Below are 12,109 nucleotides of genomic sequence, written 5' to 3' on the forward strand. Positions count from 1 at the left end.
GACTTTATGCTGCCTTGTACAGTTTGGTTGATTAGGAGATCTTAAAAAATGTATGTGTTGCATTGTTGCTGGAAAGAAAAGAAAAAGAGAATCTGACTTGTAAGAGTATATAATTGACCTTCCGAAAAGTATAGAGAAGTCATAGGAGGGGGAAAATAAATTTCTCATGTACTTTGAACATAATGAGGTAATGGAAAATAGTAATATTCAGTCATGGGTGTGTGTAACAAATTTGTTTAGGAGTACTAAAAAGGGAATAACAGTATAGGAATTAACAGAGTAATCTAATTAATGACCTTGTGAGGTAGAGGCCTCCTACACAGAACAAGTAGAGGGTTCTTATTGTTTACCGTGATAGAATGGCTAGTCCACATGATAATAGGTTAATATATATATATATATATATATATATATACCACAGACTAAAGAACACATAATGGTTACACGTATACAGGTTCCTGACTGAAGAATGAACATGACAAAGATAATTTAAGGTTTGAGACCAACTGCTAACTAGAATTGATGTTTTGCAGTGAAACTTAATGACTAGAAGTTTGATGAGACTAAATGAAAGACCACAACACAGACTTGAAAATCTTTAGGCTAAAAAATATTCATGACACTCATAGTGAATAAGCGTACAGAATAAGGAATTGATAGATGTGGGGCTTAAACTTAGGGCGTGGAATGTAAGAGATCACAATGAAAGAATATCTGGAAGAACATAATATACACTAGTAGAGATGAATAAAGATGGGAGCAAAGTGTGTTCATTCTATGTTTAAGTAGGCAACCAAAGGAGTTATTTAGGTTATGACATGCATACAAACTTATACACATATTACAATATGTACAATGATTACTTCATGTGTTTAATTGATTTGATCTTATTAATCTGAATGGTGCAGTGCGGTATTTCTCAAATTTGGTAATGCAGTAGTACGATATCTGATTTGCAAGAGGGCTGATATGAAGTACTTTGATATATCAGGAATGTTAGTAACTTTCTTTTGTTTGCGTTTCTGTACTGTACTGATTTAAGTTATTTAAGGATGATGTTTATGTTGATACCTGAGGCATACATATATTGGGTATGATGATATGTCTTGGGATGAAGAAATTATAAAAGGGAGGTGTCCCATATCAACAAAAGTGGGATACATAATTAGAGTAAATGGGGGTTTCTAACTAATACCCTTATATGTGTCCAGCCTCTGGTATATGATGTGTGGGTCTGATTATTGATCAGAGACTTATTCATTTACAGACCAAATAATGGAGCCATGGACTGATCACTTACAGTGGCTGAGAATTTCTTTTGTCCCCAGGGTTTGTAAGGAACAGTGTTCATGGGGGAATGTTTGGTTTCATTGATGGACTATTAAGGTTGTATTTGATTATGTCTCATGAGTTTTGTGTTTTATTCTATGTCTTCTATATGTTTGTTCTTATTGTGATCGTGTGAGTGTTGTAGGTGTATTTTAATGGGTTTTGATGTTCAATTTGTATATTCAGTAGTCCTTGACAGGGACATCGATTTGATGTATGTACATATTAGTTCGTCAAGTTTTGTGAGGTATATTGTACCTCACAAAAGGGAGGTTTATGTTGCAGCTGGACGACCTAATATGTTAATATATTTGTGTGATGTATCTTTGAGTTCTCAGCACATAGCTAATGATATTGTTTCTCCTGCTGCAAGGGTCATAGCTTCTCAGTAGCCCCTGGTCAGTGGGGATGGTCAGCCATTAATTGGATTAGCTGACCATAGGCACTTAACATGACACGTAAATTAAGAATTGTCATGTGAAGCTTTTAGCATAGGTAACTTTTCAATGTATTGATTGTCATATGTTCTTTCTTTGACATACAACGCTGGTCAATTAGCTGATGAGAAGGGTGCCATCTGCCTCCTTATCCTCTATTGTGTGAGCTTTCTTTAGGGTCGGCTCTGGCCCATATAACGGGTTGCTTATTGTCAATCGGGAGTCATTGTCAATAGAAACGGAGGTTGACATGGCTCCTCCGTACCGGTCCGGAGTTAAATTCTAATTGAGAAACAATGTTGTGAGTTCAACATTAAAAGGAAAATATGCTATTTGCTGAGAATTGGAAAGAAACCTCAGAAGAAGATTTTTACTTTGATTAAGGATGTATACTTTTGTGGGACGATGAATAAACAAGCAACATTTACTTTTGAAGTTCTGTGGACAATCCCTATTTCTTGATATTAGTATCTATCATTGATATTAGTATTATTTTTCACATCAAGATGCTACAGTTGTATTGTTTCTCATTGCACTTTTTCTTCTGTTGTGCTATATAAATAAAGTTTGATTTGATGATTTGATCAGTTCAGTTTTACAAACACAGTATATGATGTTATTACCCATGAGTGCCGTGGACTATGGCAGGGGCGTCCTCTTCCCTGAGCCAAGCTTGTGCCTGGCCGCATACCTGACTAGGACTAGGTGGACTGCCCTACACAGGCAGAGTGCAGTAACTACGTACTAGAATTTCAATAAAGAAATGGGTTTAAATGTTGCTATGATTTTTTCTCTTCAATGTCCCACGTTGCCATGGTTACCATAGACTTCCATGTAATTGCGCAATTGTGTAAAAAGTGCACGCCCATGCCTAGCTGATGCACCACGTGTGTGCACACTGTTCACAGCTTTCAAACAAAAAAAATCCGCTTGGAAATCCGTTCAGGCATTCATGATTTATGGGCCATTATGTTTTCTTCAGATGTAAACAAACATGGCTGCCATGTTTGAAAGAATGGGTTGGTATGGGGGTTAAACATGCAATTTCGCGATCGCGATCATGCCTAATACATTTCTGGAGGTCCAAAAAAAAAAATTGAAAAAAAAAATTTGATTTTTTTTTTCTTTTTTTTTCAAAAACGGCCCAAACTCGGGAAACTCGGGATTGGCACAGCGTTGGTACCAATACAAACTCGGGAAACTCGGGGTTGGCACCAGATGTGTTACAACTGGTCAGTCAAATGAGATATAGGCATATAAGTGATATTACACTGATTTGTATATCTGTTCTTGAGCTAAATGTTCATCTCGCAATATCATGAAGGCTAATTTGACCTTTGGGCAACACAAATAAGTCGCTGTGTCTGAAAACGTAGTTACTGCACTCTGCCTTTGTAGGGCAACTTTGACTATACTATACCATGGGTTGGGATGATAACTTCGACACAGGGTAGGGTGTAAGGGGCCAAGGGTTTCATTGGGCCCTTCGTCTTGGGTGTTTCACTGACTAGGCCCACGACACCTCAGAAGGGTTCAGCAGCAACACCTGGCGTCCCAGGTGTGCCCCCCTCTTCCTTGCCCACCTCTAGATGTCTTCTTGGTCATTTGGGAGCCCAGCTGTCCTCCTGATCCAGAGCCACTGGCTTGCTCTTTCAGCAGCACTGGACAAGTCCAGGTTTTCAATACAGATTCTCCAGCAAAGAAAAGAAAATCTGAATAGTAGCAATTGTACAGTTTTATTTGTTTTCCTAGAACTATTTTAAAACCCATTTAGGCCTAACCTATAGAATAGGGCTAAATCAGAAATTAGCCTACAAAACAAATATGTTGCTACATACTGTACATGTACTGTAAGCCCCTCCCAAACAGCAAAATGTGTTCCCGGCCTGAATGGGTTAAATGTGTTTAGGAGTGTGTAGGCTACATATTTCTCTCTATAGTCATAATCTCTTGCACTTTCTAATTCATATATCTGTAGCTGCACACCACATTTGAAGACATAGCTAAAGATAACAAATCTAAGACACACACGCACACACACACACACACACACACACACACACACACACACACACACACACACACACACACACACACACACACACACACACACACACACAGCGTGCGGTTGTCTGGATGACTAGTAGCCCGACAGCGCCACAACGGTGGGGTAGCGGTGGCGGTGGGCCATGCACTTGTCCCTGTCGATGAGCAGAGAGTGGACCTTGCAGCTGATGTCCTTCTCCAGGGCCATGCGAGACTCCTCCAGGAAGGCCAGCGAGCCTCTGGCCTCACTCAGCTGCTGCCGCAGGGACGCCAGGGTGGCATCGATCTCTGCCACCTCCCTCACCAGGCTGCAGAGATGCAGAGAGAGAGAGGACACAGGGGTGATGAGAACAGAGTTCCCACGGTCATGAAATTCCTGGAAATATTTTGAAATTAGAAAAATATTTTTTCCAGTACTGGAAAAGTTTTGGAATTGATCAAGGGTCCTGGAAGGTCCTGGAAAAAATAGCTATGCATTGTCTTTGGTTATTGATTTTGTTAATACCTCTGAAATGACAAATTCAACATTGGCCAAATTGTCAAATATTAGAGGCAGAAATTGTGAAAATAGCCCGATCTACATGCTCACAACGCCTCGCGTTGCGAGGCGTTGTGAGCATGTAGATCGGCTATTTTCACAATAAAACCTTGTTATACAAAATTCCTCAACTCTCAGTGCTCGTCAGGGTGCCGGGGTCCACAGTTCAAATATGATTATTTCGGGGGTCACGGCCTGAAAAGGTTGAGAACCACTGGCATACACTACCTGTCTTTGGGCGTTGCGCATAGGCGACTCGTTATTGAGCTGAGTTATTGTTATATAGTCCTGGAAATTGGGTTAAATATTCTGGAAAAGTTTTGGAAAATTTTGGAAATTAATTGGTAAAGATGTGTGAGAATCTGTGGTGGGAAAAAACGTCCACCACAAGCCAACATGGCGATGAGCCCTGCTCAGGTCCTAGAGGTTGAGAGAGCAGGACTCAGGACAATGGACTTAAAGGTGGAGGACAGGTTTTCCTCCAATCATGGTCGAGTGGGGGCGGGCCTTGGTGCGCCCCCATGATTGGAGGAAAACCTGTCAACCACCGATTTTGGTGGAGCAACTGAAACTGCTTTTTTCTCCTCACAGGGGATAAGGCTGTAGTCCAAATATGGACCAAACACTAACTAGTAGGCCTACTATCAGAACATAGACCCATTTTGTTATTATTTGAATTAAATTAAATCACTTACCCTACCTTTAATCAAGTACGTTGGATATAATATAAACTAAGCAAAAACATTTTTTAGGCAGCTTTTGCTTCGTTGGATAGTAGAACGATAGGAAACCTAGGACGAAGGGGAACAACACTGGTCTACTCTCCAGTCGGAATCAAAAGGGGCCTCAGGATTATGTGGTCAATATTTTTTGATTTATTTATTTGCACAATAAGAAAACAAACAATACATGTTAACATTATTAAAAAAGCATGAAAATATGTGCAGGCGCATAAAGGGCTTATACAAGGTTCTCACCTGAAGTAATAAACAAGTAAAGTTGAAACACAAGATTCAAACTAGAAAACTAAAAAACAATTGTCCCTCGAAAGTGTGTGTGTGTGTGTGTGTGTGTGCGTGTGTGTGCGTGCGTGCGTGCGTGTGTGTGTGCGTGCGTGCGTGCGTGCGTGCGTGCGTGCGTGCGTGCGTGCGTGCGTGTGTGCGCGTGCGCGCGCGCGTATGCAGAAGCATGGCCACTTTAAGTGGTAGAATTAAATGTAGAGGCTTGATTTATCAGGCTGGCCTTCAATCTATGTTTAAAATTACTAATTGAAGATGAGGATTTGGCAATAAGTATGTGTGTATTCCAGAATGAAGAACCTCTGTCTTTAATGGAGAACTTATGTGTGATGCGACTAAAGGGAGAATGGAGATTGTCCGATTGTCTAGTATTATAATCACGAAATTGTGAATTGGAATTGGAATGCTCTAGTTGCCAGCGTGACTGGGACAATATGAGTGTTAAATCTATTTTAATATGCTGAGAATGCTGTCTGGCGGGCGCAGAGGTAAAGTTCCTGCCCACCACCCAGTGGAAACAGGTTTGAGTCCTCCATTGTGCCTCCAGTTTGGTCGTGTGACTTGGGTGAGTGAGTTCTTTGTCCCTGGCCTGCACTAACAAGTCCTACAGGTTGGTCAGGGAACCGGATCACATCAGGGAGTGAAACTGGGAAGGATATTTCTCTATGCATCTTCCTGGTGAAAAGAATCAGCTGGGAACATCCCCAAGATCATATACCAGTAAGACTCCCTAATCGGGAGATAAGCGACCACATACACAAAACTTTAGAAGGCAATCGTAGCCAATCAGGAGGGAATATGGGAAATGGGACAGATCCATGTTTATGACATGACTTTTGAGATACTGTGTACCGCTTTGCGTGATTTTAGGCCAAAATCTGTAGGAGCAGTGTCCAAAAATGTGTTTTGCTAAAATTGGCTTGTGAGGTTGTGAATTGCCATCCAAGGAGTGTGTGTGCAAAGTTTCGCATCGGTAGGGCTAACAGTGGCGGATATAAGAGTAGGGCCAAAAGTGTGACGTGACAGACAGACGGACAGCCGGTGGAGCTTTTCATAGTAACCCAACTGTATAGGGAAAGTAACATGGGGGGAATTAAAATATAAAAAAAAAAAAAAATGTGGAACTATCTACTAGATAACAAGATAGAGCTTTATCTGTTAACAGATAAAAAGCTCACCATGCCATTCCCCAAGTCTGGTGTATCTGTGAACGGATGTGATGTTTCCTCTTTAAACTCTTTAGATGTAGCAGCATGGACAATGGACATGATGCTGACACAAGTTCAACTTTGCAGTGGTTGCAGACAGCTAAGTCTTCCTTTGCCTTGAGCTTGAAAAATTAGGCTACTGAACTTTGGATAGCTTCGCGGCTTTGTTCTCAGGACCTGAATGAACAGATATGTACGAAAGAAATTACGTACGGTATATTTTTCTTATTTCTTGGCAGAACCATGCAGCCCTACACCAGGAGCAGCTCCACTGGAGCATTCTGCGGTTAAATGTCTTGCTGGGAGAAAACAATGAGAACAGTCACTGAAGAGGAGCCTGATCTGTTCTGAAATCTGAGTTATATACTTGGTTGCACGCAGCTGTCACTCACTGACACATCAATAAGTACAATAAGTCAACTCACTATGCGTCTTAGTGTGACACGTTGTGAGCTTGTAGGTAAGTATGAATTCTATTGTAGATGAGTAAAAACCACCCTTTAAGTTGACACGACTGGATGTGTGTGCTCATGAGCGCATGTCTGTGTGCGTGTGCGTGTGCGTGTGCTTGTACGTGTACGTGTACGTGTACGTGTACGTGTACGTGTATACCTGAGCTGGGGGTCCTCTCTGCAGAGCTCCATGTTGGGTCTGAAGGAGCGGACGTAAAGTCTGGACTGAGCCACTCTCTGAGGAGCGTCTTTATCATGGATGGCCTGCTGTAGAGCCACGATGTTCCTCTCCTGAGCGCCTATCTGCTCCAAGGTCTGCACACACACACACACATACACGCGCACACGCACACACACACACACACACACACACACACACACACACACACACACACACACACACACATAAACAAAGGCTTCTAGGTCCATGGAGAGCATGACTCGTCATCAAATATACAATATAAATGTGTCTTTCCTCTAATCCTTGCGTCCACCCATGCACTGACCTGTGCGAGGTGCTGCTCCAGCTGGGTCTTGGCCTCGGCTAGCTGCTGACAGCGCTGGGTGAAGGCCCGGTCCACAATGGAGCACTGAGACCGCAGGTCCTCTGCTGTTTCCTGTAGCACGCGATCCACCAGCAGCCTGACACACACATACATATACACACACACACACACACACACACACACACACACACACACACACACACACACACACACACACACACACACACACACACACACACACACACACACACACATATTTAACATCTTTATTTGCGTTCACATTTAACAAGACATTCTTGAACACGAACAATAGTAGAAGCAGAAACTTAACTCAAACAAGAAAGTATTTCAGGATACAGATCACGGGTACAGGAACCATCGCCTCCTCCATAGAGCATCGCATCGCAGTTTACATCCCCACCCAAAATATCCCGTTCATTTTCCTCATAGACTTTCACGAAAATATTTATAACAATTATGTTAAGCCTAGAACCGCAAGTGAATCATGACCATAAAACCTTTGTTTCTATGAAAAGAACATTTTGAAAATCGCTAAATAGAGGGTAGTTATTAAACGTAGTATATCAAATATTTTAATATAAAAATATGTTTTCACATAGGATCAAAGGTTTTATGGTCATGATTCACTGCAATCCTGGATGGCTTGGTTCTAGGCTTAACATAATTGTTATAAATATCTTTGTAAATGTCTATGGGGAAAATGAATGGGAGATTTTTTTAGTGGGACCAGTAAACCACTTCTTCTGCGATGCTCTATTGAGACTGGTAATTATCACAGACATTAGCTTTTGGCTTGGGCCCACGCACACACGCACACCTACAGTATATCACCCATCATCTAGCATCTTAGACATGGCGAGCTAGACTGGCTGAGTCAACCGATTTGTACTAGAGGTACAACTTTTAATGCAAATAAACACAATAAATAACAGAATGTCAGGTGACAAAAACTGAATGCTGGAAGTAAGCGCACAGTACTTAACGCCACTATTTACAATGTCACAATGTGAAAATACAACAAGGTAAGGTGAATGTGGCCTTCAGCTCGCTGAGGCCAACACTCCTATACTATCCATCATCTGAGCTCTGACCTGAGGTCCTTGCTGGCTTGTTGCTCCCGTGAGGCCATGGACAGGTTGTCCTGTGTGAACTTCACCCATGATGTACGGATAGACTCCCTGGAACAGAGGAAAAGACAATGCAAATGTGTGTTGGCAAGTGCTTGCACGTGTGTGTGTGTGTGTGTGTGTGTGTGTGTGTGTGTGTGTGTGTGTGTGTGTGTGTGTGTGTGTGTGTGCGTGCGTGCGTGCGTGCGTGCGTGCGTGCGTGCGTGCGTGCGTGCGTGCGTGCGTGCGTGTGTGTGTGTGTGTGTGTGTGTAAATGGTGCATTTATAGAGCGCTTTTATCCAAAGCACTTTACAGAGATTGTGCATTACATTCACCCATTCACACACACATTCATACACCGGTGGCGGAGGAAACCATGCAAGACACCGTGTGCGTGTTTGTGCGTGTTTGTATGTGTCTGTGCATGCGTGCGTGTGTGTGTGTGTGTGTGTGTGTTAAGATCATTGTATCATACTATTAACAATTATTATTATCAAGTGGTTGTAGTAGTTATAGTAGTAGAAAGAACGTTCAGGGGACTCAGCAGTAATACATTACTGGTACTCACTGATCTGTCATGTTGGCTGAGCTGCAGTGGTGCTGTGTGTCTGTACTCATGTTGTTGAATCTCCCACACTGGTCGTCCAGGCTGTACGCCTGGTACTTATCAGACCAGTCCATCTCTAATGTCATCTTGGCTTCCCTGTTCATCCTGACAGCCACACACGCACACACGCATGCACGCGCGCACACGCACGCACACACGCACGCGCGCGCGCACACACACACACACACACACACACACACACACACACACACACACACACACACACACACACACACACACACACACTTAAAGGACAATTTTAGTTTTTTACAACAAGGGTTCATATTTTAGACAATTAAAACAATAGAAAGAAGTAAATGATATCATTTTTACACTCATCTTTTATATTCTTTAATTACAATCTAAAATATGAACCCTTGTTGTAAAAAACTAAAGTTGTCCTTTAACCAGAGCCCCTGGTTGTCCCAGGTTCGATTCCAGGCCAGGCCAGCAATGTTGATGTGTGTCCCTGAGCAAGACTCTTAACCCCTAATTGCTCACACGCTCCTTGTGGACAGCGAATCAGCTGGGTTGGGGCTGAAAATACTGAATTACAATTAACAGTTCTCTCAAGCATCACCTGTGAGATATATCAGTGCCACAGCTAATAGCCAAACTCCTCAGCTCCGCCTGCTCAAGCAGAGTGTGCAGAGCGAGTCACACTCACAGCAGCTAGAGGGCACCACAACAACTTATTTGATAGAGCAACAGTAGCACAGGTAACAGTTAATAGATCACATACAATGTATACATGAGCACGCACACCCACCCCTGTTCAGGTGCTTGTCACTCACTTGGTCTGACTGACAACCTGGGCAGTAGTTCTCTTCAGAAGAGCCTGGATGTTCCTGATCAAGTCTACCTCCTACAAACACAAGAAATTACAGAATGACCTCTGTTTTCTACAAGACATTACATATTCTTTCATATACTGTATGTTTTCTAGTTTATACTACTTTTATTTGGACTTGACAGTATGGCACCCCACCGCTCCTAATAGGATGGGTTAAATGCAGAGGAATCATTTACCGTACAGAAAATGTGATGAATACAACAAAAACAAAGTAGGAAACTAAATATCAGCCAGCTATAAGCCAATATGAGACTTGATACTGTACATGCAATGAACCATGGATTAAATATCTACTTACCTTTATTAGCTCCTCCTCGACAGGGTCTTTGACCAGATCAGGCCCTGGTCGTCGTTCTCGGCAGGTAAGGTTATCAGTGGCGATGGCATATGGAATCTCTGTGGTGTCTAGAGCCTTTTCCAGTCGCTTCCTCTGGGCCAGAAGCAAGTTGGTCTCGGCCAGCAGCTTTTCGATGTGCTCTTGGAGCTCAGACTTCCACGAGTGGGTTTCGTGCAGCCTCTCACCAAGGTGACGCGTCCCCTCGGCCTGGGTCCACAGTGTCGCCGACTCAGTGTCCTTGCACAGTATTTTGGACTCCAGCTGGATTCTCTGGGCTTCATTCCGATCGGTAACAGACTGTTGAAGAATGGCGTAGTTGTTGGAGTACCATTCTCCCGGGGTGTATTTGGCAGAGCGGTAGCCTGCCGTTGCTGCACCAGACGACGGGTGCAACGGCTCCTTGGCAGAGGTCGGCTCTCTCTCATATTGTTCTTCCTGGGCTATAGCTCTGCTGTCGAACTGAGGCCTAGACACTAAAACCTCAGAAGTCATTCTATCACAATACAGTCTGGACCATATGCAGCCACAAGGAGAGAATAAGCCTGACAACTCTATAGTCTTGTTTGGTCTGTGTTGCCAGGTTACTTCTTGAGTGGTTTGGAGTCAGGTGACATCAGTCAGGTGAAAGACTTGCTCAGTGTGAAAGGGGCCACACACACAGGCACGCATAAATGTACACATACCGGTACACACTGACACAAAAACACACACACACACACACACACACACACACACACACACACGCACGCACGCACGCACGCACGCACGCATGCACGCACGCACGCACGCACGCACGAACGCACGCACGTACGCATACATTTAATCATTTGTGTTCACATTTTACAAGAAAATATCTTGAACACAAATACTGGTAGATGCACTCATCAAGTTCAGAATCTCTTTGATACTGTATGTCTTAGTCTATGGATACAAGAAGCAGCGTCTCTTCCATATGTGGCGGCTGCCGATTATCACAGATATTGAGCAGAATTTTGCCAATGCTTTGGCTTTTGGCTTGGGAATTCCTGCCGTCTGCCAACCCCTTACGACTAGTCTGTGAACATGGCCAAGGCTTCCAGTACAGTTGTACCCAAGTTGTTCAATCTCATTTTTGAGACGTTGGTATTTTAGAACCTTAGAAAGGAATGCCTTTTCCAGGCTATAGTCAAATGTACAGCCTACTTCTAAGATAGTGACATTTGAGAAAGTGTCAACTTCGTTATTGCACAGCATGAACATGTTAGGTGAAACCTGTGTGGGCACAAACCCAGTAACGGGAAAAGCATGTTCTTAACCCTTTAACGGGAAAGCATGTTCTTAACCAGTAGGTCAACAATTCTATCGTGCCCGGAAATATACATTCCCTTGTATACATGGCAGCCATTTAGAATATGTGACAGTGAATCTATGGTTGGAATGTGGTCGTGGTGCAGGCAATGAGGAGGAAACACACACACACACACACACACACACACACACACACACACACACACACACACACACACACACACACACACACACACACACACACACACACACACACACACACACACATCTGCATAAATGGGAGCATAATAGTCTGCACTAATAGCCCAGCTCTGAGATGGTATGTGGTTGGTATTTAATGACTATGGTCATAAAAGCTTCCT

At 43.0% G+C, this 12,109-nt stretch overlaps 1 protein-coding gene across 1 annotated transcript; it reads right to left on the bottom strand.

Moving 5' to 3' along the window:
- Positions 1–3,906: 3,906 nt before the first annotated feature.
- Positions 3,907–10,952, bottom strand: tekt4 (tektin 4; the record flags this gene model as incomplete). Its single annotated transcript, XM_080722720.1, has 7 exons — positions 3,907–4,120; positions 7,190–7,344; positions 7,536–7,671; positions 8,648–8,734; positions 9,232–9,375; positions 10,065–10,135; positions 10,422–10,952. 7 exons carry the CDS (start codon positions 10,950–10,952, stop codon positions 3,907–3,909), a joined length of 1,338 nt encoding a protein of 445 aa, XP_080578846.1.
- Positions 10,953–12,109: the final 1,157 nt, after the last annotated feature.

Source organism: Nannobrachium achirus, assembly GCF_963921795.1.
Source record: "Nannobrachium achirus genome assembly, chromosome: 3".
NCBI lineage: Eukaryota > Metazoa > Chordata > Actinopteri > Myctophiformes > Myctophidae > Nannobrachium > Nannobrachium achirus.